Source organism: Nylanderia fulva, unplaced genomic scaffold, assembly GCF_048542155.1.
Source record: "Nylanderia fulva isolate GAGA-0341 unplaced genomic scaffold, ASM4854215v1 Scaffold8, whole genome shotgun sequence".
NCBI lineage: Eukaryota > Metazoa > Arthropoda > Insecta > Hymenoptera > Formicidae > Nylanderia > Nylanderia fulva.
This window is the reverse complement of record NW_028190916.1, coordinates 1,271,093-1,295,237: the sequence shown is the minus strand read 5'-3', so window position 1 is coordinate 1,295,237 and position 24,145 is coordinate 1,271,093. Positions and strand designations below refer to the sequence as shown.

At 32.1% G+C, this 24,145-nt stretch overlaps 1 protein-coding gene and 1 long non-coding RNA gene across 7 annotated transcripts in view; one reads left to right on the top strand and one right to left on the bottom strand.

Annotated features, from left to right (window-relative positions):
• LOC114931831 (trace amine-associated receptor 9) overlaps nucleotides 1-24,145 on the top strand; it is a 70,715-nt gene that overhangs the window by 23,176 nt on the left and 23,394 nt on the right. For all 6 annotated transcript variants that reach the window (XM_085489321.1, XM_085489319.1, XM_085489323.1 and 3 more), the window contains exons 3-7: nucleotides 6,616-6,911; nucleotides 7,281-7,604; nucleotides 10,926-11,051; nucleotides 19,185-19,301; nucleotides 23,634-23,788. In XM_085489321.1, coding sequence (XP_085345447.1) covers nucleotides 7,383-7,604; nucleotides 10,926-11,051; nucleotides 19,185-19,301; nucleotides 23,634-23,788 — 620 coding nt within the window. In that variant the 5' untranslated portion in view covers nucleotides 6,616-6,911; nucleotides 7,281-7,382. The remainder of the gene's footprint in view (nucleotides 1-6,615; nucleotides 6,912-7,280; nucleotides 7,605-10,925; nucleotides 11,052-19,184; nucleotides 19,302-23,633; nucleotides 23,789-24,145) is intronic.
• On the bottom strand, nucleotides 22,554-24,003 carry LOC146719992 (uncharacterized). The gene is made up of 2 exons (XR_014926289.1): nucleotides 23,565-24,003; nucleotides 22,554-22,866 (listed from the first exon to the last, which is right to left on the bottom strand). It is a non-coding gene; the product is annotated as an uncharacterized LOC146719992 (long non-coding RNA).

Genomic DNA, 24,145 nt, shown 5'->3' with positions numbered 1-24,145 from the left:
CGTAGCTGGATTCGGCGACACTACTTTTATGGATATCTCTTCTACAGTAAGATTTTTTTCCTTAGATTACTTCTTTTATGAAGAGAGATGTATGGGGTCAGCAAGTGCCTTACCGACCGACAGTGACGAATTGATGGAGAGAATGTTGTGCACAACACGTTTCCCCTTTTAAAAGAAAAATTCCACTATCAGACAAACATTTCTATTGGATCTTTACAGACGGTCACGGGGATATATCTCACTTGGCAATGTTGGCTCATGGTACTTGTCGATATCTTGACAAACCGTGAAAGGTGATTGTTGTCGATGGAATTTGCATACGACGTGTGTACATTTTAACGAGTCTTGTTTTTTTTGTCTAAAGATATATACATACATATATATATATATATGTATGTATATATATGTGAAAGGATTTTAATTAAGTACGTAATATACAGCTGAAATGACTGTTTGATGTATAGCATCAGTTCTAGTCGCGAAATGCCATCGTGCGCACAAGTACGTATCGTGATGTAAATAATAGAGATGTTTTGCATCCATAGTAGCGACGGGAGAAAGACAGAAATTGTACAGGAAAGATATCATCTTTCATCAGATAATTGGTACGTGCGCAGAATGCTTTGTAAAGCTTGCGCGGGTATACGTAGATCTTTTACGATAATTAAAGTCGAGTATAATTATAAAGTCGTTTAACATTGCAGATTAAAAGATTTTGAAATAAAAAATAAACTGCAAGTGTATAAAGAATGTTTTACTTCTTTATTAATTTCAAGACGACTTGATTGTAATAAAGTTTTTTAAAGATTATTTATACACTTAATATTGAACATTTAAAAATAATTCTTGCAAAAAAATAAATCAAGGATTAAAATCCTATCATGATATTCTGTTTAAATTTATGAAAAAAACACTTCTTTATATTTTATGAAAATGTTCCAAAAATTTCTGAACATATGAAAAGAATTGTCATTAAATGAGTCATCCATTAAATTTATAAAATAAAGGCGTCAATATAAATTAATATGAATGCTTCATTAAGCAGAGAAGAGGCAATATAATTTTATGATTTATTTAACACGTTTGTGCACAATTTGTTATGTCGTGAGTAATTTATGTGCGTAATTTAATGGAATAAAATTACTTTAATGAAACGTTAATTATAATTGTAAAAAATAGAAGAATCGTTAAAAATCAGATAAGTTATTAATAGACAATTAATGTCCAACATAATTATAAAAATTAAATAACATGATGAAAAGGAGTAAAAAAGTTACGGAATGCTAACGTAAAATCGATCAAGTATATATAGTCGTGAGCGCGATAATATATTCTGATTCCAGTGTAGTGGTTTCCAAAAAAGAGAGCGAAAGTACATATCCTTTAGAAATCCATACGACGACGATATATCCCGGCTATAGAAAGGCCACCACGGGAGATAGTAAAAAAAGACTTACTGCACGGTTCCGTCTTCCACCATTAGAGCTAACGACATCGTAAGTCGTTACGTACGCCGATCGAATTACGCTAGAATGCACTTCGCGGGTCATATCATCACGTGTATAACCGAACACTATTATAATCGTAGATCCGACGCATAACATGGATACATGTCGGAATGCGACATTTCATGGATCAGTAAAAAGGAAATAAAAAGTTCTTGAAGAAAAAAATCTTAATTTCGCCATCTAAATGCATTCGGCGCGGCTGAGACTAAATTGTCGATACGCAACGAGTGTCGTTACGTAAAGGGCACGAAAGAGTGGTAATTCCTGACATAATAAAGTCATTCCCGAATTAATTCCCCCAGCCTCGCAGCCGCGAAGCACTCTGTATCCTACCTCGTCGTCGTGCTCTCGGTATATTCTGCCTTATTACTTGTATCGGCCAAGTCATTGCAAGAACGAGCGGTGTCGGCTTGCGAGTCGACAAAGTTCTTAGAGTGGAATGTCCGCCCTGTCTTACTGCTCTACTACTGCTGCTCTCGCGATACGAATCGGTACGAACTTACGCGAGTTATCAGTGTACGCCGCTGTTATCTGTTCCGTGTCGCTCAACTGTAACGAACTTGAAATGCGGACTCTCTCCAAGGAAAACGGCAAGTTACATTCCTTCTGAGATTTCTTCTCTCATTGCGTCAGCTGTACAAGCTACGTCTATATTGTGTTATCGCTACGTAGGTGTAGAGCTATCGCTCCTGTCGGAATTGTACAATACACGATTGATTTTGAAATAACTACGTTTCTCGGTAGTATTATATATAAAAAAACAAGAATCTCAACTAAATTAATTTTTCTACTAATATCAATTAGAATTTTAATTGGCATATTATTTAATTCAAACTTGAAAATTAATTAAAATAAAAAATGTAAAAAATAGAATAAGAATTTAAATAATAGAATAGATAGAAAACTAAAAGCAATTAGTGGAACATAAAATTAAACAGTGCATTTTGTTTATTCTTGTTGCAAATCTGCTGCGGATGATATTGAAAAGTTTGTAAGTTTGTGAAGTAGATATAACAAATATATATATAACAGGGGAGGATTATTCTATTAATACGTAAAACGGGAAAAGCTGACATTGTTAGAAAGTTAGAATATATTCTACTTTGTCACGATGCTTAAATATTCCGTGGACTTCACGAAGACCAACATTGTTTTCACAAATTATATACTGTATAATCCCACACGAAAAGAAAGCAGAACTTTTCAAAGCTTAAATATATCCTAGAAAAGAAATGTATTACACGCACTAGAAATGAAACTTTTGAGTTCATTTCGCAACAGTTTCATCTTATGCTTTTGTAGAAAATTTATTGCATAAAGAACAATAAATAATAATCGCGCTCATCACATTTATTGAGTTTGTGATTTACAATATTGCGTAATAATACTAAAAAAAATCGAGTTAGAAGCGGATTAAAGAGTAATGAACTGTAATGAATAAAGTCAAATAAAGTGTATCAGACATTCTCATGTAACTAGCTATAATTAATTGATTTAATGATTTATACATATTTACGTTTGCGAAAGATATTCTGCAATTTAAGCATTATCCTTGCTTATTCCGTTCGTTTCTGAAATTTGCGATTATCGTGAGCAATATTGCGGATGATCCAACTCGATTCATTAAAATTTGCCGCATCATTGCGCGCAACTCTGTCAATTTAGCCAGATCGTTTGCAATTATCGACATGAGTTATCGTTTCGCAACGAGAAATACATATCATATGCGTGTATATGAACATTTAAACTATAGTGACACTGGGGAAATTAAGAAATGACAAAAAGTAATGTTTTATATCCCTTGGTATCTGAACCATCTATTTTGCGAATATCCGTTTAATCGCCAACCGCGTAGAGGGAAATTCTGCCCTCGTTCTGTGTTATTTTAATGAAGCAACGATGCGATGTTTACTCGTGTAATTGCAGGAAACGAAGCTGCTCACCTTTATTCGCCGATAGCGAGCACGTGCACGTAAAGTATATGACGTATCGATCGCGCGAAATCTACTTGCGGAAAATGCAAACTCGTATGTTATGTTGGTCCATATATACGTGAATACGTGCGTATATGGGATGCGAGACTGTTTCCATTCCATTCGCCTTTCTATTCAGGCGTGAAAACGAGACTAGCTGGCAAGTCAACCTTATTTATCGATTGCGCATCAAGTAAATGAAATCGAAGGCTTGAGTGCAACAACTATACCATACTACTGCGAGAACACTTTTCTCGATAAATTCGAATCAGTTGCTATTGTTTTAAATAAATAGTTACTTATTGTGTAAATACAAAAAAATATACATATCAACAATAAGTTGGCAGATACAAAAGGGAGTAAACTGGATCAGTTTTGATAATCAGCATCTGCAAAGAAAAAGAAAAATAGTTGTATTTTTGTAATGATAAAAATATATCGCAAAGAGAGATAAACGGTACCATCGAATATTTGTTTTATTTATTTTATTTTCCTAAAATAAAAAAACAAATATATATGGTGTTTTGAAGTTTAATATTTTTGTAGATATATACAGTACATCCTTTTATCAAACAAGCTATTATACAGAAGAGATTGTTGGCAGTGCGTGTTATAAAGGCACATACGCCAGCCGCATTTTTGCCTCAATAAATGCAAATCGAATAACGGGAGCAGAGCCTAAAGCGGCAGTGTGCAAATAATAGGTATGAATATAGGTACGTTCGTGAATAGAGCGAGCTCTAACGGTGTCTGTCGAATTATTACTGAAAAGAATGAGGAGAATCCTCACGAAGGCGCAAATGAAAGAAACGAATTTCTATGTCGGGTCTGAGAGGCGTTCATTTTTTTAATTATATTAAAATCTAATATCGCTAAAGACGCATTTGTTAATTACATATCTACTTGTTTTTCTCGACTCTTGGTATCGATTGCATCGAGTGCACCATTCGCTGCATTATCAATTCAATCTTATGGTCAAATAATATTTATCTCTTCTCTAATTTATTGGTCGTAAATCTATGTAATTTATAAAGAAATTTGTAAAGACGTGTACTCGTAAATACATAGATAATAAGCGCCAAAATTTGCGTTGCTTCCAATTCAGGATGCAGAGAACAATAAAATTTTGTCGCATTCGGGCTGCTGGCGATTTTGACTGCAGTTGTTGGACTTTTCATTTTGAAAAGTGTCTTTATCAGCAAAACGCTTATGCATGGCCATATATTTTTCGCTTGAAGAATAAATGTGCTGTGCAAATATATAACGATAAATATTCGCATCCTTGCAATATTTGTATTACATATTTTTAAAATGTATGTATTTTATAAATATTATCTATTTAAAGTTTGTTTCTGTAAAGTATTGATATATACAACAAATAAACCGTTTATATATATTATGATGATACATATATTTTAAATTGTTGATTTATTGTTAAAGAGAAGGAAAGAAACTGATAATATTTTTAATAATATTAGAATTATATTTTGCTTTCTAGGAAACTAAATTATTTTAATGTTATTTTATTCTTAATTTCCGACTGTTTAAATTTTTTTATTGTAGCTTTCTCGAATTCAAATTCTCAACATAAAAGCGTTTTAGTTTTAATAGAAATTACATTCATATATACGATATTGTATAACTGTATGACTTTGTTTCAAAGTTATTATTTTGGAGATAAGTCACGCGAAAATATGCGCTTAGCAAATATAATTGCATATACTGGAAATGTGATTATACGTATATAAGATTACAGAATATCGCAATTTTTATATAATTAATTGTATATCGTGCTTTCAAAAACTGTTACTACTGATCTATTAACTCGTACAATATCATAACCTGTGATTAAATAAATTATATGTAATTATTAATATATTCTTGATTGAAATGTTGCAAACAAGCTCTTGAACAATTAGCGCAACAGTAAATAATGATACCTACATTAAATGATTGATTTATCAAATAACAAGACTGTTAAGTAAATAAAATCAAATCCGTTTAACAATTTAGGTCTGTAGGCCATCTCGCTGAACCGCTTAATACCACATTAATTTTGAATATTTATTCGCGCATTCGCAAGGGGCCAATACATTAATTATCATCTGAAAATCAGACACATATTAACTGATACGCGTGTTTAATCTCAACAAAAATGGTAAACAACAAAGCCGGATTTCAATGCGTACGTGTTGCAAACAGATCCTCTTGAATTTTAATCATACGAGAATCATTCGTGATATCAACGGAAAAAGAGCTTTCTACGTCCAGCTGGCGTAAGAGCTTTATAATTAATTATTCGGAGAAAGCCTCACGAAAAGCCTATTTACGGAAGAGTCGTCCAAATTCGCGGAGATCTATTCGGTTTCGGCGTGATGTGTAACGCATCATCGATTCACCATTGGCGGGAACGGAATTGACGGTCGCGATCGATCAACGTCGGATTCGCGGACGAACGACTTCGTTCGTTTACGCGGTACAAATAAAATTTCCGGAAACGTGGCAGGATGCGTCCGTACGCTTGATTGTTGGAGATTGCGGGTAAGAGTAAATAAAACGTTGCAAACTCGGAAGCACACGAGTTTGAAACGCAGTCTGTGATTTCGTAGAGAGCTCTCTACGGTATTGAATCACTGATGGACACACGAAAAGTAATTGTTGAATTTAGAGATTAATTACTGTTTAATGTAGACATAGAGAATGAAATCGAATTCCTTCCTCTTCGCTCATACATCTTACATGATATATCGGCAATTTACGAACCTCCCTCTATACGTAGTCTATCATTAGTGTTTATCCTAGTTCTCCTAGTTCTCCTAGTGAGTTAAGGTGCGAAGGTATTGTTTTCTCTGCATATGCGCCACTCCCGAAAACTTCTTCAACAACTAAGATTTACTTACCGAGAAATTTACCAATTAGAGTGTGCCTAAAATAAAGTTTCGTCTTATCTTTTATCATAAATTTTACTTGGTACATAGACAGCAAAACAACCGCGACAGCTTGCAAACTGTCAAGTAGAACTTTTCTCCGGTTCGACTTTGTAACTTGGGCGTAGAGGGAACGTAAATTCAGCCAGCGGCAAATTGAATTTTATAGTATTTTTATCCGAGACCGTATCTTTCCTCTTCTTTCAGAACTCGTCGACTCATCCGCACGCCCGTATATATAGACGCGGTGGATGCAAAGCACTGCGATGCATCGCGCGTTAAAGGTACATCATCAGAGATCGAAGTCACGCATCGTTTTTCAGACGCGCCTGGACGACTCGTGAGTCACGATTAATCTTTCGAGTGCGTCATCAGACGCGCTCAAACACTCGCAATCGTGCAGATCTTCGACGCTCTCGACGATGAAGAAGCAGTGCTTAAAAAAACTGGTGGCCCATCAGCGAGACAGATCCTCGAAAACTCGCGATCGACAGGGATGAAAGGTTTGTTGCAATATTTGATCTTCGGAGACGTCGCCCGTCCTTTTTTCCTTTCCTTCAATTTCTTCTGTCGTTGAATTTTATTGAAAGAAAAAATATTCGTCTTAAAAATAAGTTTGAATTCTTTTCTCTCGATTATTTTAAGTAAAGAAACAGACGATATTTTTTCACGATTTCAAAGTAGAAATTATTTGTCAGCTTGTTATTGTAATATCTTTCACATGCACAATCTATTAAAATAATAAAATCAATATAATATTGCATTACAAATTTATACATATCTACAATAATTAAACAAAGATTAAATGTTTCTCTAATGTGAAATTACTCAAAAGTAATAAAATAAATATCATAAGATCTTTTGTTTGAAAGGTCATTCAGAAACGTTCAAAGTACGCGTGCCTCGAGCGGGACACGGGCGTCTCGTTTGGAGATTCAGCACCGTAGTCACGTGGGGAAATAAGCGGTTAACCGATGACAATGGAACACAAACAGACAATCTTGCTGGCACCTTCACTAAGCAACAGCAGCTGTTGGCGAGGCGGCACGTCCGAAGCCGCTTGGACAGGTCCAGGTCCTGGAGAACTAATACGAGCTACCCTGATATTGATGCTAAGTCTTGGTATTCTGTGCGCCAATCTTCTGGTGATATGCGTTATCAATAGCAGACGATATAGCAAGTACATACATGCTCAGGTAAGTAAATTGAATTATATTTTGCACGTATTTTTTAGAAATAATTTTTTAATAATAAATATACTAATCCCAACAATCTTGACAAGATTTATATCTTGTTGTGTGAGTGAATGTAAATTAAAAGAAATTAACTTTTCTCTTTTATCTTACTATAAAATAATAACTCTGAAAATATTATACCAAAAAGTATCTTAAACTTTCAAAATCTCGGTAAAAGATATATTAGAAAAGCAGCATGGATTTTTCTAAAAATATTATGTTAAAAAATCGATAAAATCAAAACAGAGTATTCATTGTCAGTAAAATCGATATTTTACTGGAAAAGAAAATATTAATAAATGATAAGAGATTAATTATATAAAGATTATATTTATTTTATATTTTGTAGAAGGGATTACGGTGAGCGAAATATTAGTTATGCGAATGTATGAAGATTTCAACGCGATAATTTAGTCTGTGATGGAAGGTCCACGGTATTTTCTCCATTTCTCTCTTCTTGCTATGTAAATTAGTCTGAAGTGGTTAGCTACGTGAAATAGGGAACGGTCATGTTTCTGGATTCTAAATGAGTACCGTCGAGTTGTAGAGACTAATGCCGATGACCGCAAAAAAATTAAACATTATTTGTGCGAATGTACCATCTATTGTCAACTCGATTAAAGTTTTCCGGTGATTCACACGGTGCTGTAATATGTGAAATTGAGAATACATTTATTAGAGCTCAGTGTGTAATATGTTGTTTCATAGCATTCATTGCTTTTCTCTCTTTCATAAATATGTAAATTTTCCTAAATTAAACATTCAGATCAGTTACTCTTTTTGCTGTATTGTGTATTCGTAATATATATATATTTATTCCGTCGCACCAAAAGGTTTTTGAAAAATGTTTATTCAAGTAATTTGTCGAGTTTATTAATGAGAGTTTTATGTTGTAAATACAGTCGTTGATAATTTAAAAAATTTTTTGTTTCTAACATTAGCTTGGTGGTCGTTCCAGATTTACAATTTATGTATAAGTAAAAATCACGCATAGCTTAATACATACATAAAAGTAATTTTCGTAATATTCAAACATTTATTAGAATAGAAAATTATATGAAAATCTCTCCTCCAATTTTAAAGTCGACCAGACTGGCAATAATTTATTTAAAAAATTAGTTAAATTACAACGTTTCGGCTGTCATTGCAGCCCTTTTCAAGTAATCTATGAACAATTATATACATATAAATATACTCTTAATGCGCTTAATCATACAAATAATTATAAATTTACAAAAATATATATGTTTACATACCAGATTAATACAATAAATCAAATTTACAGCAAACCCCCGACAAAATTAACCATTGTTTTGATGAACAATGTATAACTGACAGAAGTGAGCACGAAAAAAAAAAAAATAGATGTTGACTGTTAGCAGGAAACTTAGTCACTAACGCGTTGAGAAAATAGAAAACCAGAGTACTGTGTCTTTCGCAATTTTTAAAACGTCAATACAAAGTCAAATGAATAAATAAATAAATAAATAAATATGTAACATATGACAATATAATATATTAAATAGCTTCAAGAACGCGATCATAAATCCCACTGAAATTCTCCGTATCTTTTTGTAAATTAATGCTCTTTCTTTGGTTTTTTATATAGAACATTTCTGCTATTTCTCTTTTTCTTGTTTGTTTTTCTTGATGCAGAATCACAGGAGAATCCCAGGCCGTTATATAAATTTTCTTTCGAACCATCCGATGCGTTATAAAATTAGTGTGATCACAAGCCTCGTGGACAGGGCTATTTTACTCGCGGACCCTATGTTTCACGAGAAAAACATCATCTTAGTCAAACGAATTCTTCGTAACAATTGTTACCCGTCAACAGTCATAAACAAAATTATTAACAGGAGACTTAGGGCGATTAAATTTGGCGGTAATTTTGGTGCGTCTAATTGAGATAAATTTGATACACGAAATGCTATAGTGTTGCCGTATATTAGAGATTTGAGCGAAAATATTACTCGTTGCATAAACAAAAATGGAATCGGTGTATTATATACCGTTCCCAAAAAATTAGACACATTGATAAAAAGAGGAAAAGATAGTATTGACAACTTAAAAAGAACCGATGTCGTTTATAAGATCGAATGCGCGAATTGTGACTCTACATATATTGGACAAACAAAGCGACATTTAGAAACACGTATTAAGGAACATAAAAATAACATAAAAAAAGACACGACATCACACTCAGTTGTTAGTTTGCATCGGACTTGCAACGATCATGAGTTCCGTTGGGATTCTCCTGTGATTCTGCATCAAGAAAAACAAACAAGAAAAAGAGAAATAGCAGAAATGTTCTATATAAAAAACCAAAGAAAGAGCATTAATTTACAAAAAGATACGGAGAATTTCAGTGGGATTTATGATCGCGTTCTTGAAGCTATTTAATATATTATATTGTCATATGTTACATATTTATTTATTTATTTATTTATTCATTTGACTTTGTATTGACGTTTTAAAAATTGCGAAAGACACAGTACTCTGGTTTTCTATTTTCTCAACGCGTTAGTGACTAAGTTTCCTGCTAACAGTCAACATCTATTTTTTTTTTTTTCGTGCTCACTTCTGTCAGTTATACATTGTTCATCAAAACAGTGGTTAATTTTGTCGGGGGTTTGCTGTAAATTTGATTTATTGTATTAATCTGGTATGTAAACATATATATTTTTGTAAATTTATAATTATTTGTATGATTAAGCGCATTAAGAGTATATTTATATGTATATAATTGTTCATAGATTACTTGAAAAGGGCTGCAATGACAGCCGAAACGTTGTAATTTAACTAATTTTTTAAATAAATTATTGCCAGTCTGGTCGACTTAAAATTGGAGGAGAGATTTTCATTATTTATTACTGGCGACTCTTAAGGATTATCATTTATTAGAAAATTATATTATAAAGACTGCATTAATAAAAATATATTTATTAAAAATATATTTTGTCTAAAAAATTAAATTTCTTATTATTACACACATTTAAAATGATGCCCTTTACATATCAATTAAATAAATAAATTAATTTGGTTTAATTAAAAATTAACCTAAATAAAAAATCAGTTAATATTAATTCATGTTTACGCGAAGATGATGCACAAAGAATCAAATGGAGTTTTTGTTAAATCAATCGATATTTTTTTCTCACTGCGTGCTTTCTCTAATGGAACTAATGTCGCGTGATATTATACGTCAATTCAACCGTTTAGTATAACGACGTCCACTGATACTGACCAGACGATCAACAGGTCTCTTCAACTTTCTTCCAGCCCAGATATCTGTTGACGAGCTTAGCAAGTAACGACCTAGCGATTGGTCTTTTAGTGACGCCATTCGGTTTCTTACCAGCTGTTTACGGATGCTGGCCGTATGGTGAAGTTGTCTGTCAAATTCAGGTAATTATTACAATATACATATATTATGGCTATATTTTTTTAATCAAAAATTACTTTACTAAATGCAAATCGTGCTACCATTTTTCTATATATAGTCGACTAAAGTAGTTCCTTATTTTATTCCTTTAATTAAAACTAAAAAATAAATATCATACACATGAACGTGTTTGTTAATAATGTATCGATTATGTAACGATGCTGTATTTTTATATCTAACGTAAATAAATGCTCCCTAGGCTATAATATTGGAGATTATGATATCTCTCATAACGTTATACGCATTAAAAAGCCGCTCAATAACCTCGCATATCTCGATAGTTTTTCTTTGCCAGAAATCGAGGAATTTATAGGAAATCTTGGAATAGTGTTCGCGATGCTTGGCAGGAAATTATTATCGTTTGAAACTCACAGCTGCGCTTCCGGCGCAGAAGGAGAGGGAGAGAGAGAGCCGGCACTTCTTCCGCTATTTCCTCTACCAGTCGGCGGCTGCGACGTTATCGGAGTTCCTGACGATAATCTTTACGCGTTGCACCTTTCCCTCCTACCTCTTCCTCGTTCTCTACGCCATCTTCTGAGGTAACAGCCTGATTTGTGACCGTATATTTCTTCATTTCGCACGTGCTAAACTCCGAAGTGCGCCATTCCGCCGGTAGATCCCGAATTTCGTCGTATTTGCTTATCTAGCCGAAACGGGAAATTGTCGTAACATTCTCGGGAGGGAAATTAGTAAACAGAAAATTATACGCAAATTCGCCATACGTACATAATTTATAGCAGATATTTAATGCATTTTACTAATTACGATTTAATATATGTTTAAAAAAAGATTTATCTTCTTTTTCAATAGTAGATGAAAACGTAGAGTGTAAGGTATCCATGTCGCACTCTTATTTAAAATGTAATAATACACTTTTAATTAACTTTAAGATATATAAAATATATATTTACAATAAACTTTAAGATATATAGAACATTTACTCTTCTATTCTAATTTTTTGGAAATTTATTACTTCACGTGAATTGCATGTTCAATAAAAATAAAAAATAAATATTTATTAATTTATTTCTGTTGATAGAATATAGATAAATTAAAAAAACAACAGATTTACAAGCACTGGTTGAAATATAAAAATACGTTACTGTGAAGGAGAGTGGTATCACTCTTTTATCTGAATATTGTAAGTTATATACAGCCGTATCTGTAACAATAAATCATTTTTGCCGCATTTTTGTCGATAAGACTTCAGCTACATACAGCAGAAATATGTATGTCGCGTTATATCGGAACACCTTTTTCATATCTAAGATATTGATGTCTTTCGATGTTTTGGCTTTGCATCTAGAGACGCATAATGTGCATGTCATCAAGATTCTTACGCTACATATCACTTTCGTTAGTTATATGACATTGGAACTGCATATAAAAATAAGTTAGTAAATAAGTTATAGTTATTATGATTTAAACGAAGGGTGGAGTAAAGAAATGAAATGAGGAGTAAAAAAAAATGGGATAGAGAAATCTTCATGCAAAATGCGAATAGAAAAATGTTGAATAAAACAAATCGATTAAGTGTCTTAATAAAGATAAATAAATAAAATTAAATAACTTAATAAGTAAATATAAATCAAATTAAATTAATAGATAATATTTATTTATTAAGATTTATATTTATGAAAAATATTTCAAAACAAAATTTGATAATTAGTGGAGCAATAATGTATAAAAAAATAAAATTGGATAATTAGTGAAGTAATAATGTATAAAATATACATACATATATAATGTGCATACAATATTAGAAAGCAGAATCGAAAAAATACATTTTTTAATCAAAAAACTTATATATATTACATAATTTGTAAAAATTTCTCAAAATAAAAAATATATTTTAAAATTATTAAGAAGACAGTTTATTCAAAGTGTATATGAATATATATACATATACACACATATATATAACTTTATTTTTAAAAAATATCTCTAGAAACTTTTTTAATAAGAAGTATTGTGCTTAAAAACTGCGGAAGAAGCAATAAGACGGTAAGCGACCAAAACGAATAAAAGATAAACGCGATAGTAAGTAGAAACTAAGCAAAGAGAATTAATAAACTCGGAGAAAGCAAGTTTCCATGTAGCTGAAAATACAGTAGGTCGCATATTTAGTGAAAATGTGGTACAATTAATAAGATCAAGCTGAGAAAAAGCAGATGGCACAGAAAATTAATAAACAGACGCGAGACGCAGATGTTGGATAATTAGGAAAAATTCTTGGATAATTAGAGAAGCAAAGATTAAGTAAATATAATACTACGTAAAGAACATTCCAACGCAACATGTATCTTAATCGTTTTTATAGATATTTTTCCATACACAAAAATGTACAATTTTAATTTTTTAAAATATTATTTCAAATCATAAAATATATTAATAATATAAAAAAAAAATAATACAATTCTTTAAATGCATTTACAAGTCTCCTTTTCTTTCTTCTTACATATAAGCAAGAGTCCGACACTGATAAGAAATACTTTTAAAGATCGCGTATACGTATATACAACGGAAATGTAACAGCTGCATAAAAATGCAGATCAGATTCGATTTCTTATTGCGGAGATTCCTATAAAACTTTACGAGAACCATCAACTCGAAATCCGAAGTCGGGATCTCAACACTTACACAATAGGAATTTCATAAAACCATAAAGATGATATTCCTATGTACGAATAGTCTCGTCTTGGAAACATATTGGCATGCATTTCTTACTTCCAGTCCTTTGAACCGTATATCTCTGAAATGGAACAGCGGAGGGTTAACATCTCTAGTTCGTAAGCGGAGTCTTGTTTTGTGCTTTCAAATCGTTCTCACGTACGATGTAACATTCTATATGCACTGCTACATCTCGATCTCTGCTATTTTCCTTTATATTTAATATACAATATAATATGTCCTTAAAGTCTCTCGAGAATTTCTCAATTTCTCCTCGCTCCTGAAAAAAATATATCGTAGTAAATACATGAGTATAGCACACGAAATCATTATTTATTAATAATATTTGGTGAACGAGCGAAAGTATTCGATTCAGGCATGGTAATCCCATTCGCATAAAAAGAAGCTCTATCAATTCTGCAGAGCGTAACGATAATACTGATGGTGTACCACACCACATCACTAGCAAACGGGAATGTGCAAGCAACTAAAGTTTAAAACGTTAAACTTTTCGACGAATAAGGGCGGTGCTACTAAAACGTTCGCAATTGTGGTCCCGTATCCTTTTCGAATTGATGTACCAGCATAATTATAAATTAAACTAAATTGAATGTGTAAATTCGTTCAGCTAATAGCTTATATATTTTACCTCTACAACAATTCGCATTTTAGGTATTTAATATAGTATTTAATATTTTACGACAGTCATGACTGGATCTATGATCCATTCAATTTAAATGACAATCAAAACAGTATCTACTTGTGTATTAATGTCTAAATTAATAAATGAAATGATATGCATTTAAGTTGATATTTAGTTGCGTCAACTGATGCGCTCGCAACATATTATTGATCGCATTGTTGGACTTTTCAACAAACACAACAGTAAGTAAACACATAGAGAAAATATGTGTATATTTATAATGGAAAATATTTTAAATGTGATTTTATTCGAACAATCACAGCGCTTTTCGAATCGACTTTATCAGAAATAGAATTAAGGGAGTGTTTTGGTTTTTTTTATAAATCCTACAGTTTGCAGTAACTGCCATTAAACAAATGATGCAAACTTATTTCTTTTTAATTTGTTTATATAATTATCGGAGATATATAAAAGTAATTACGTCTATACATTAATTGTTGTGGCGCATCCATCGCGTTCTAAAATATTAAAAATGATAAATCATTCCATGACAAAACGTCCAGAACATGTAATAAATCAAAACAATATTTTTCTTACTAAATATCCATTCAAAAATAACATGTAAACATAAGATCTTAATTAATATAATGTATTTTAGCTGTCGTACTATTGTGAATCATATTAATTGCTTTAGTTGTGCATCTGAAATTCGGTAACTTGTTACTAAACTTTGGCTATCGCCCGTAGTTAAATAATTGAGAACGGCGCGATTTCAATGCGTTGTTTTTTTTTACAAAAAAAGCATAACAATGATACGCAGATTGTTATTTCGAGATAGATCATCTCTTGCTACTCGATATTCATAGAATCTATTCTTAGTGGCAACAAATCTTTCACGTCTACGTGATAACTCTGGGATACAGATGGCTGCGACGGGTTTGTGTATTCAGATATCCGTTCGAAACCAAACCGTAAACTTCGATAAACTAACACACTGTTTGTTCTTGCTCAACGGTGCACCGGGACGAGATCACTGGAGACAATGATCACTCGTTACAATGTTACGATGTTACAATGTTACAATTGCCAGCGCTGTGTTCCCATGGTACACATTTAAAGGACCATTATGTCCCCTAAATGACACAAAACATTTCGAACTCTTTTCAAATAAAGTTGAAATGATTTTTTGTGTATTTCATGTACTATTCTTCTAATCTTTTTATGATATAAATAAAAAACAAAACTTTTGTTTTTAAGAAGATACTTATTTATAATTATTTGTAGAAAGTTTATATTGTAAAACTAAATACATCGGAATCCAATATTTTCTGTTTAATATATTATCTCAGAATGAAAGATAGAATTCTGTTACAAGTTTATTTGCTAATTATAGCTTCATAAAACGAACTTTAGACTCTCTATTGGTAAATTCCTCAGCGCTCGCTATCTGTATTTAGCTGTATAATGTCATTACTTGTCCGTAGAACGAGTTACGACGTTGCTGCTGCTTGTTGCAACACTTCTTTCTTTTTTCATCACGTAAACCGACCTGAAAAATTTTTGCACCGCCGCGGTAGTAATTTAATTGCAAATTTAATATTCCGCGATTCTGTCCGCGTACACGTCTCAACCATGTCGATGTTCATTTCACTTTATCGGCGATGAGCGAGGAATTATATCGCGTTGATAGAAACGATCGTGAATTTCTATGAGAGATACGGCACGTTGCACACGCGTGGCGATGATGCATTTCAGATTTAGTAACATGCATGTGCACAATAATTCCATGCATGAGAAATAAGCCCCTGAAATTTATTGTTGGCGAGAAAAAATTAACGTTGATTATTAATTTTATTTTTTTTGTCTGTCCCAATAGTGCGAAATTTGTTACAATTGTTCGAGCGCTCGCGTTTGCGCGAGTTTCTACCAAAACCTGGTGTTCTTCGGATGCGCGTCCGCAATCAGTACAAGATCGTTCCGAGACAAATGCAATTTCGCGAAATCCCGACGTAATGTCGTTCTTTCGACGGCGCATCTCACGAATGAAGGAATCGAACTCGTTATACCGATGCAATTATTTGGGTCGTGGTCAAATAAAAGTTAGCCGTGATGCTTCATTAAAATTCCCGTTGTAGACGAATGACAACGATGACGACGACGACGACGGGTTGCCGCGAAGAGTTAGCAATTGCTTGGGGGCAAAATCAGGTAAGTTCGTTTGTGGTGAAAATATTCGGTTAAGGTCTCCTGGGAGTGTCTCGAGGATGGCTCGAAATAAGGCCAGGCCGATTCTGGCCCCTTTCAGATTATCAAAGCTTTCTCTTGGCAGTACGCCAACAGAGTCACCATGGCAACCATCTTAAACTATACTTGGTATACTCATGCACCCTCGCATTGCCGCGTGTCTTTATGGATACACCGACATCACCGATTCATCGAATCACACCTTCGCCTTTGGCGGCTCGTAGTGTTTGGGACCGTTTGCTTTCCCAGAGATCGAATCATATCTCTCTCTCTCTCTCTTGTATCGTCTCTTTCTGTCTCTTTCCCTCGTCTCGTGTAGCTTCTTTCGAATAGAACGTGTCTGGAATCACGATAGTGTACATCTTGTTACATCCTATATCTGTTCCGTTCAAAGCAGCCCGATGTATCGAGCCCGACGTATCGGACCCGAAAATGACGGCCGATAAGGTTGCTATAGTATAATAGATAGCTATAAAATCGTCTAATATATAGTGGTTGAACGTGCATGCTGTATGTAAGCGGATATGCATCATATGGTTTTTTTTAGGTAACACATATGCACTTTTTTCTTTCTATCAATTTTAGCAAGATCAAGAAAGAGCAAGATAAATTTAGAGAACAATTTTTCATATTTTTGTTTCGACAAACTTACGTGTAAATATGCAGTTTGGTTTTTAATAAACAGAAAATTCTATTATGTAGAAAAATCTAAATTAATAAAATTTCAAAGATTTTTGTTGCTCTAAGTAGATAGTATTTTGTTAAAAAAAAAGAAAATATGTGTACTCTAAATTTCTTAAGTAATATAATGTACGCTAATTAACGTAGTTGTAATTATAATTTTTTTGCCACAGTCGTAGAAGTCGGTTTCAATTAAATAGAAAAGTTAGCTGTGATCTTGATCGCCAATTTACTCATTTGCCTTGTTTGACAACTTGTTTTGCGTATACGTTTGAACAACGAATTAGCGACAGTATACGTTCAAAGACCGGGTTATGCGAAATTGACCCAGTACGCGCCAAGTAATCGATACATTGTTACCTATATATTGAAGAGTATCGAGCAACTTGCGTAATATAAAAAAAAATTAATGTTTTATTCTTAAATAATTACTTTTTTAAAAGTTTTTTTTTATCTAATCCTTAATAAGATAAATTATCTCCTGATCGATATAAAAGCAATTGTTTTCTTCAATTTATTAAGAAAGAAGTTGATTTATTATTATATTCAAATCAAAATATATTTTAGCAAAACAAAATTATACACACACATGTGTATGTATATATATACAATACATATATACATATACATATATACATTATATTTTACCTGCATTAACATTTTATTAAATTTTCAAGTTTGTCACAAAACAGTAAAGTTGTTATTTACGTTTGAGAGAACCTACGAGATTACATAAATTGAACAAACTGTATTCTGCCGTTGATGATAATGTCTGGTATTAATTTCTGGGATCCGTGCGAAATCATGTTTTACGATTTTGCCACATTAAACATACGTTAATTTAATTTTGCCTGTAATGTTAACATGCGCGCGGAACTTAAAAAAAAGCAACATTACGCTGTTAAATCGTGGACTAAAATTCACAGGCAGATGCAACTATACGGATGCAACATTGCGTCGTGATGAATGCGGTCCTTTTTTATTCGAGCGTGACATTTAATTATAGCACGGGTCTCGGCACAAACTTTATCACAAACGATTCCTCATGCAATTAATTGTGTGTAACGTCTATATGAAAAACATAAATGTGTGATTGGTGATACTACAATGTTAATTAAACTTATACCTGGGTTCAATAATTAATTAGATGATGAAATTCTATCTCTGCTTACCCACAAATCGGAGCAGCAGAAGCTTTACGCAAATTCCAATGGAAGCAAAATTATACCGCAGAGCGTTGTGGTATTGGTGGTATACCACAAGCTGTCGTTCGTCAAATAACCACGAAATTCTGATTATTTTGATAAATTTATATAGAGAAAGATTGTTTCTGGATAAAATCATCAATCAATTGAATCGACTGCAATTTAATCAACTGCAAAATTATTATCAGAGAAAATATAGTATTATTAGTATATACATAATATAAAAGTATTGCAGACATTAATAACTTGATATCTATTAACTTCCTATAATGATACATAATGCTATAATAATGAGATACATAATAATTTAAACACATAATAATAAATACAAATTTGCGTAGCCTTTATTCTTGTTTTTCTATCTACTTAACAAATTAAAAAAAATAAAAAGTAAAATTGTTTAATTAATTTATAAATTAAATTTATAAAAAAGTATAATAAGAGATGTTGATGCTTACAAGTATAGTTATGATTTTTTCGATGTTCTCTCTTGACTCATCAAAACTTGTCGTCTAACAACGACTCTTCTCGTAGCGTAACTTGTCGACCTATGCACTTTTTCAGAAAGTTATAAGTTATTTTATCTGAAAAAAACTAAGAGAACGACACCTGAAGAATCTCGTTTGCTCTTTCGGAAACTTTTACTGTTCCAGGCACTTCTTAGAGGCGCTTTGACTCAACAGAGCGCTGTTATCCTCGTCTGCATGGCAATCGACCGTTACGTTTGCATGCTACATCCTCATCGCTATCACAAGCACTCTTCTAAAAGGGTGAGTTTATTGTCTATATTTAATTATCAACCATTGAACTAACAAAATAAATTTGTCACACATTTACCTTTCGACAACATCTAAGAAAATAATAATAAATTGCAACCTTTTTTAAACAAATATTTTTTAATATGGCTTATTTATATTTTAAAATATAAGTTTTAATTATATTTAATAATATTTTAATTTTTATTTATGAAAAATAATTAATACATTTTTTCTTTATTTTCTTATTCCAATAAAATTACGTATATTTACTTATTAGATGTACGCTAAAAGATTATATATATGTATATTACGTTATAACATGTTAAAAATTTCTCCTTTAAATAATGTCCGAATATATACACATTTTTTTTACTAGTCATTGCTATTATGGTATATAGAGCAGAATAGAATTGCTTTATAACTAAATAGTATTTTACAATCAAACGAACCCATTTCAAGCGTTTCTGTTATCTAGAGAGAGATTTATTCTTTCTATTCATTCGACTGTAAAATTTGTTCTCGTTTGCTGCTCTTAATTACGATATCTGTTAAAACAGATTAAACAATTAATTGACTGCAGATGACTGTCATTTCATGTTAAAATAATTGCAATAAAAACGACGTTTATTAATAAAACCTATCTGACACTTTCAAATTTGCAAGAGAATAGAATTCGTCTTGATTCAGTTTTAATTATTTTATTTGAGACAATTAAATATTTTACTCATAAATATAATACAAAAGCCTATACAATACTTTATTGAATTTGAGACTGATGACAATATATTTCTTATTATATAATATGTTACGACCAGTTTATTCATAAGATAAAATTTGATATTATTTATGAGTTTAAAAGATAAAAATGTTTCTCGTTGTGATGCCTGGAAAGTTAATCTCGATATAACTAAAATATCGATACTCCGAAGCTATGCTCTCGCACAAGTTTATATCTTTTTTAATTCTATATCTACCATGTATTATGCAGTTATATATGTACATTGTACGGTAGTACGTCAAATACATACATATAGACACGTGAGCTATTCACTGAAATAAAAAAAGATCAAAAATTCAACAGAAAATAATAGAAATGCCATTTCAAAAATAATCCCTTAATGTCTTTGGGATCTAGAATATTCAATGCTATTCAACAATGAAATAAAAATAATAGATAGCAACTTTTTTGTTTGGGCAATACAGTGAAAAAGTGTGAAAATTATACATTCGTGCTATTTCTATAGTAAAAGAATAAAGTAGAACTGACGATGAGCTAATCATTGTTTAAATACTTGTATTAATTATGCTGTCAATCTATTTGTAAAAAATCTATTTGTAAAAACAAAAAAGAAAATAAAAAAAAAATTTTTTAAATATATTACAAAAGAAAGAAAGAGAGAGAGAAAGGAGGAGAGTTATTGCGCGGATTGCGGGTTATGACTACATTTTTTCCATATTTTCTTGGAGTTTGTTTAAAAATGGAGCCGCATTAAACTATAGTTTAACTAAACGTGCTAGAAAGTTCTTAATCCGTTAAATTAGCTCTAAAATCTATACTTGTCGATTATTAGCCGGATTAAATTATAATCCAGTAATTGTGCATCACCTTCCGAGCGGCAACAAAAGCGATTCGATCGGTCGTTTTAAAAGCAACTTTTGCGTCGCGGCAACTGCAAAGTTTGTGAGCGATATCAGCGAGATCTTTTCCCACGGCCCATAGCATAGGTACCTGTGCTTTCACACTGCCGTTTGTCGAAGCTTGGATGCGCGTTGGTTTACCCTGGCTTAAGCGCCAAAATGAATTTCGGAGGAGATTTAAAAGCGCATCAGAATGCAAAGTGCCACCGCGGCCTCTTATTCGCCTACAGTATATCCCTCTATTCCAACATCCATAACAATGAATCACATAAATGGGACAAAATTTATGTGATGATAGAAGTATAATATATAAGGATAGTTTAAAATTATTGTATAACTAATCTTCAATCAAAGTTAAAAATAAAAATAAATAATTAAAAATTTATAGATAAAGAAATGATAAGATAAAGTCAATTGCAAATGTTTCATTTACAGATTGTTTCGATAATAGGGTATCAGAAAAAATATCTGAATTTAAAAGCGAGAATGGAATAGAAAGTAATTATAAATTATCTATGTGTGCTTTTATTTCAAAGTAATTATATATTATCCATTCCACACATTACTAATGTTACTGACAAATGTTTCAAAGAATGCAATTTCTTGAACCGTAATATTATTGATATTAACAACATTTTCATATGTCTTGATTAGTTTTTTCTTTACAATAAATATATATACAGGTATATATATATATATATATATCGGACAATAAATTTATTTGCATAATCATTAAAATGAGAAAATGATTATAACGTATAAAAATCAGAGGTAGAAGTAAGAAGTCCGTCGAATCGCTGAGTCGTATCTTCTATTCATTTTGTAATTTTCCACCTATCGAACGTTCGGTCGCTCATCGAATTCTAGCAGTCGTTGCTTCAATCTTTTTTATGTCTGATTGATGGGAGCTGTTGCTTTTCATCGATTTCGGGAGAGAGAAAGATTTCAAGGATTTAATATTCCTTTGATTTCTTTTTTTTGAATTACGATAATTTTTCCAATTCTTTGCTTGATTGTTTTTAATGATCTCGGAAATTGAAATCTTATTGTTAATGATTTTAAAATCCTAGTGTATATTTTTTAATTCTATTTTTAAAAAATAACGATCATTTTTCTTTTACTTAACAATATAATTAATATTCTTTATCTTTACATTATATTTTCTCTTACACAAAAGAAAATAAAAAATATTAAATCAGAAAACCATTTTTATCATTTCCATCTTATTTACTCTTATCATATACTGTTAGTTCGAAAATAGGATCCCATGTTACATTAGCTTTATCTGTATTTAGTCATATTTAGTTCAAAGTTCACAATAAGACTTCGTCTTTACCTCTTTGTTACTTCTACAATGCAGCGAATGTCAGCTCTTATGGCATTTATGCTCGAGTAATGTCTTCAATATTTTCAGAGATTCATAATTAACTGGGATTCAGAATGCATCTCATAACTTCTATGCATCTCATAAAATCTAAAGTGGCATGTAAAGTATGTACCTAATAGAAGATTAAACTACTTATATCATTCAAATAATAAGTACTTGAAATAAAAATTTGTTAATTCTCGAATTTTTATATTCTGGTAAATGTATTTTATGTGTGTAAAATAAAATATTTCAATCTCTTAGGTTTCAATGTTTTTTAATATTTTTGAGTTAACAAATCTTTTTTTCTTTTTCACATCTATAACAACAAACAAAAATAGAGGATATTTGAACAAGTATCGATTCTTTCTGCTCAGGGAATAGTAGGGTCGAGTGTCATTCCGTTGATCGTTCTTCGAGATCAGAATGAGCTTCACCTAATCTAGATAATACTTAACACACTGGGTTTGTGCCGTAAAAATGGACCATCGATAAAACCGATCCGTGAAGCTCTCTTTATTTGCTGAGATATTTGATCAGGTGGAAAGTGAGTTTGTTAAAGATGCAATGAGTCTAAAAATATAGAGAAAATCGAAATTTTTAAAATTGACAATTAAAATCTTTCAATATTAGTCGAGTTTGTTAAACTTCAAGCAAAAATATCTTGCAAAAGTTTAATATTTATAACTTTATAACTTTGTAGTTTTTCTACTTTTCTCTCATATTTTTTCTTTCTCTTACATTTAATAAATAAATAAAATCGATTGAAATCTTATGAAATATGAAAATATTTAAAACATTAATTAAATTTCGACATCTGATTTAAGACATACATTTAAAGAACATATTAAAAACTGAATTAGAATTGTCAAATTTCTGTAGTATTTTTCTTTAATTTACGTTTTACTTCAATATCTACATTTTTAAACAAACGAGGGTGTTTGCATACATTTTTGCTTTGACCGTAAAATCGTTCAATATATATATTTGTACGCTCGAGCTGCGAGCACAGATTTTGTCGTTTATATATTTGTTTATTTAATGCATACACTAGCATTAGACGTTTGATCGGAACGTATGGAGATTTCCAATATTCGCTCTGAAATTTTCGATAAAAACGGTACACAATAATCGTTTAAGTAAACAGCCCCCAATGTATACTATGCCATGAAATGCAGAATGTGCGCAAACAAACTTCTACATAGGTCGATAGAGAAACATACAAATAAACATACATACATGTACCTGTATACACAAATACACATGCATACCAGATCCATAACGTGCTTGGCGTATCGGTGAGAAAGAGTGATCGTTTTTTTTTGTCTATGTTGACACAGTATTACATGCGGCAGGGTTGCGTGGCAGTGATGTCGACCACCTGGATAGCAAGTGTGGCGATCTTTGGAGTTCTCGTGCTCCCCAGAGGCGGTTACTACTTCAACGGGTCCGGCCTTCTCGCCTGCGATCCCTTCTTCGCTAGAGCGTCCCTTAGGTATCGCTACTGCGAACGCCGGTGATAAGAGTGATGTTTCACGATCTTGGCCCGCCGCGTTTGGTCGCCACACCGGTGATCAATTGCGGACAATTGCAATTTAATGTTGAGAGCGCCATCGCAACTGATCGCCTTGAAAAGAGCACCTGAGGCGATCGACTGTGAAAGATAGTGATATCTGAACGTTTTCTTCTCGTCTAAACCGATGTTAAATATGAACGATCGTTCGAATTATCGTAAAAATTTTATCGCGCTGGTAGCTTAGAAATTGTTTCCCGTGTCATGTTGGATAAATTATCTATTTAGCAGAGTTATCGATTTATATCAGGATTTTTTTTTCTAAATATTGCTGTGAAA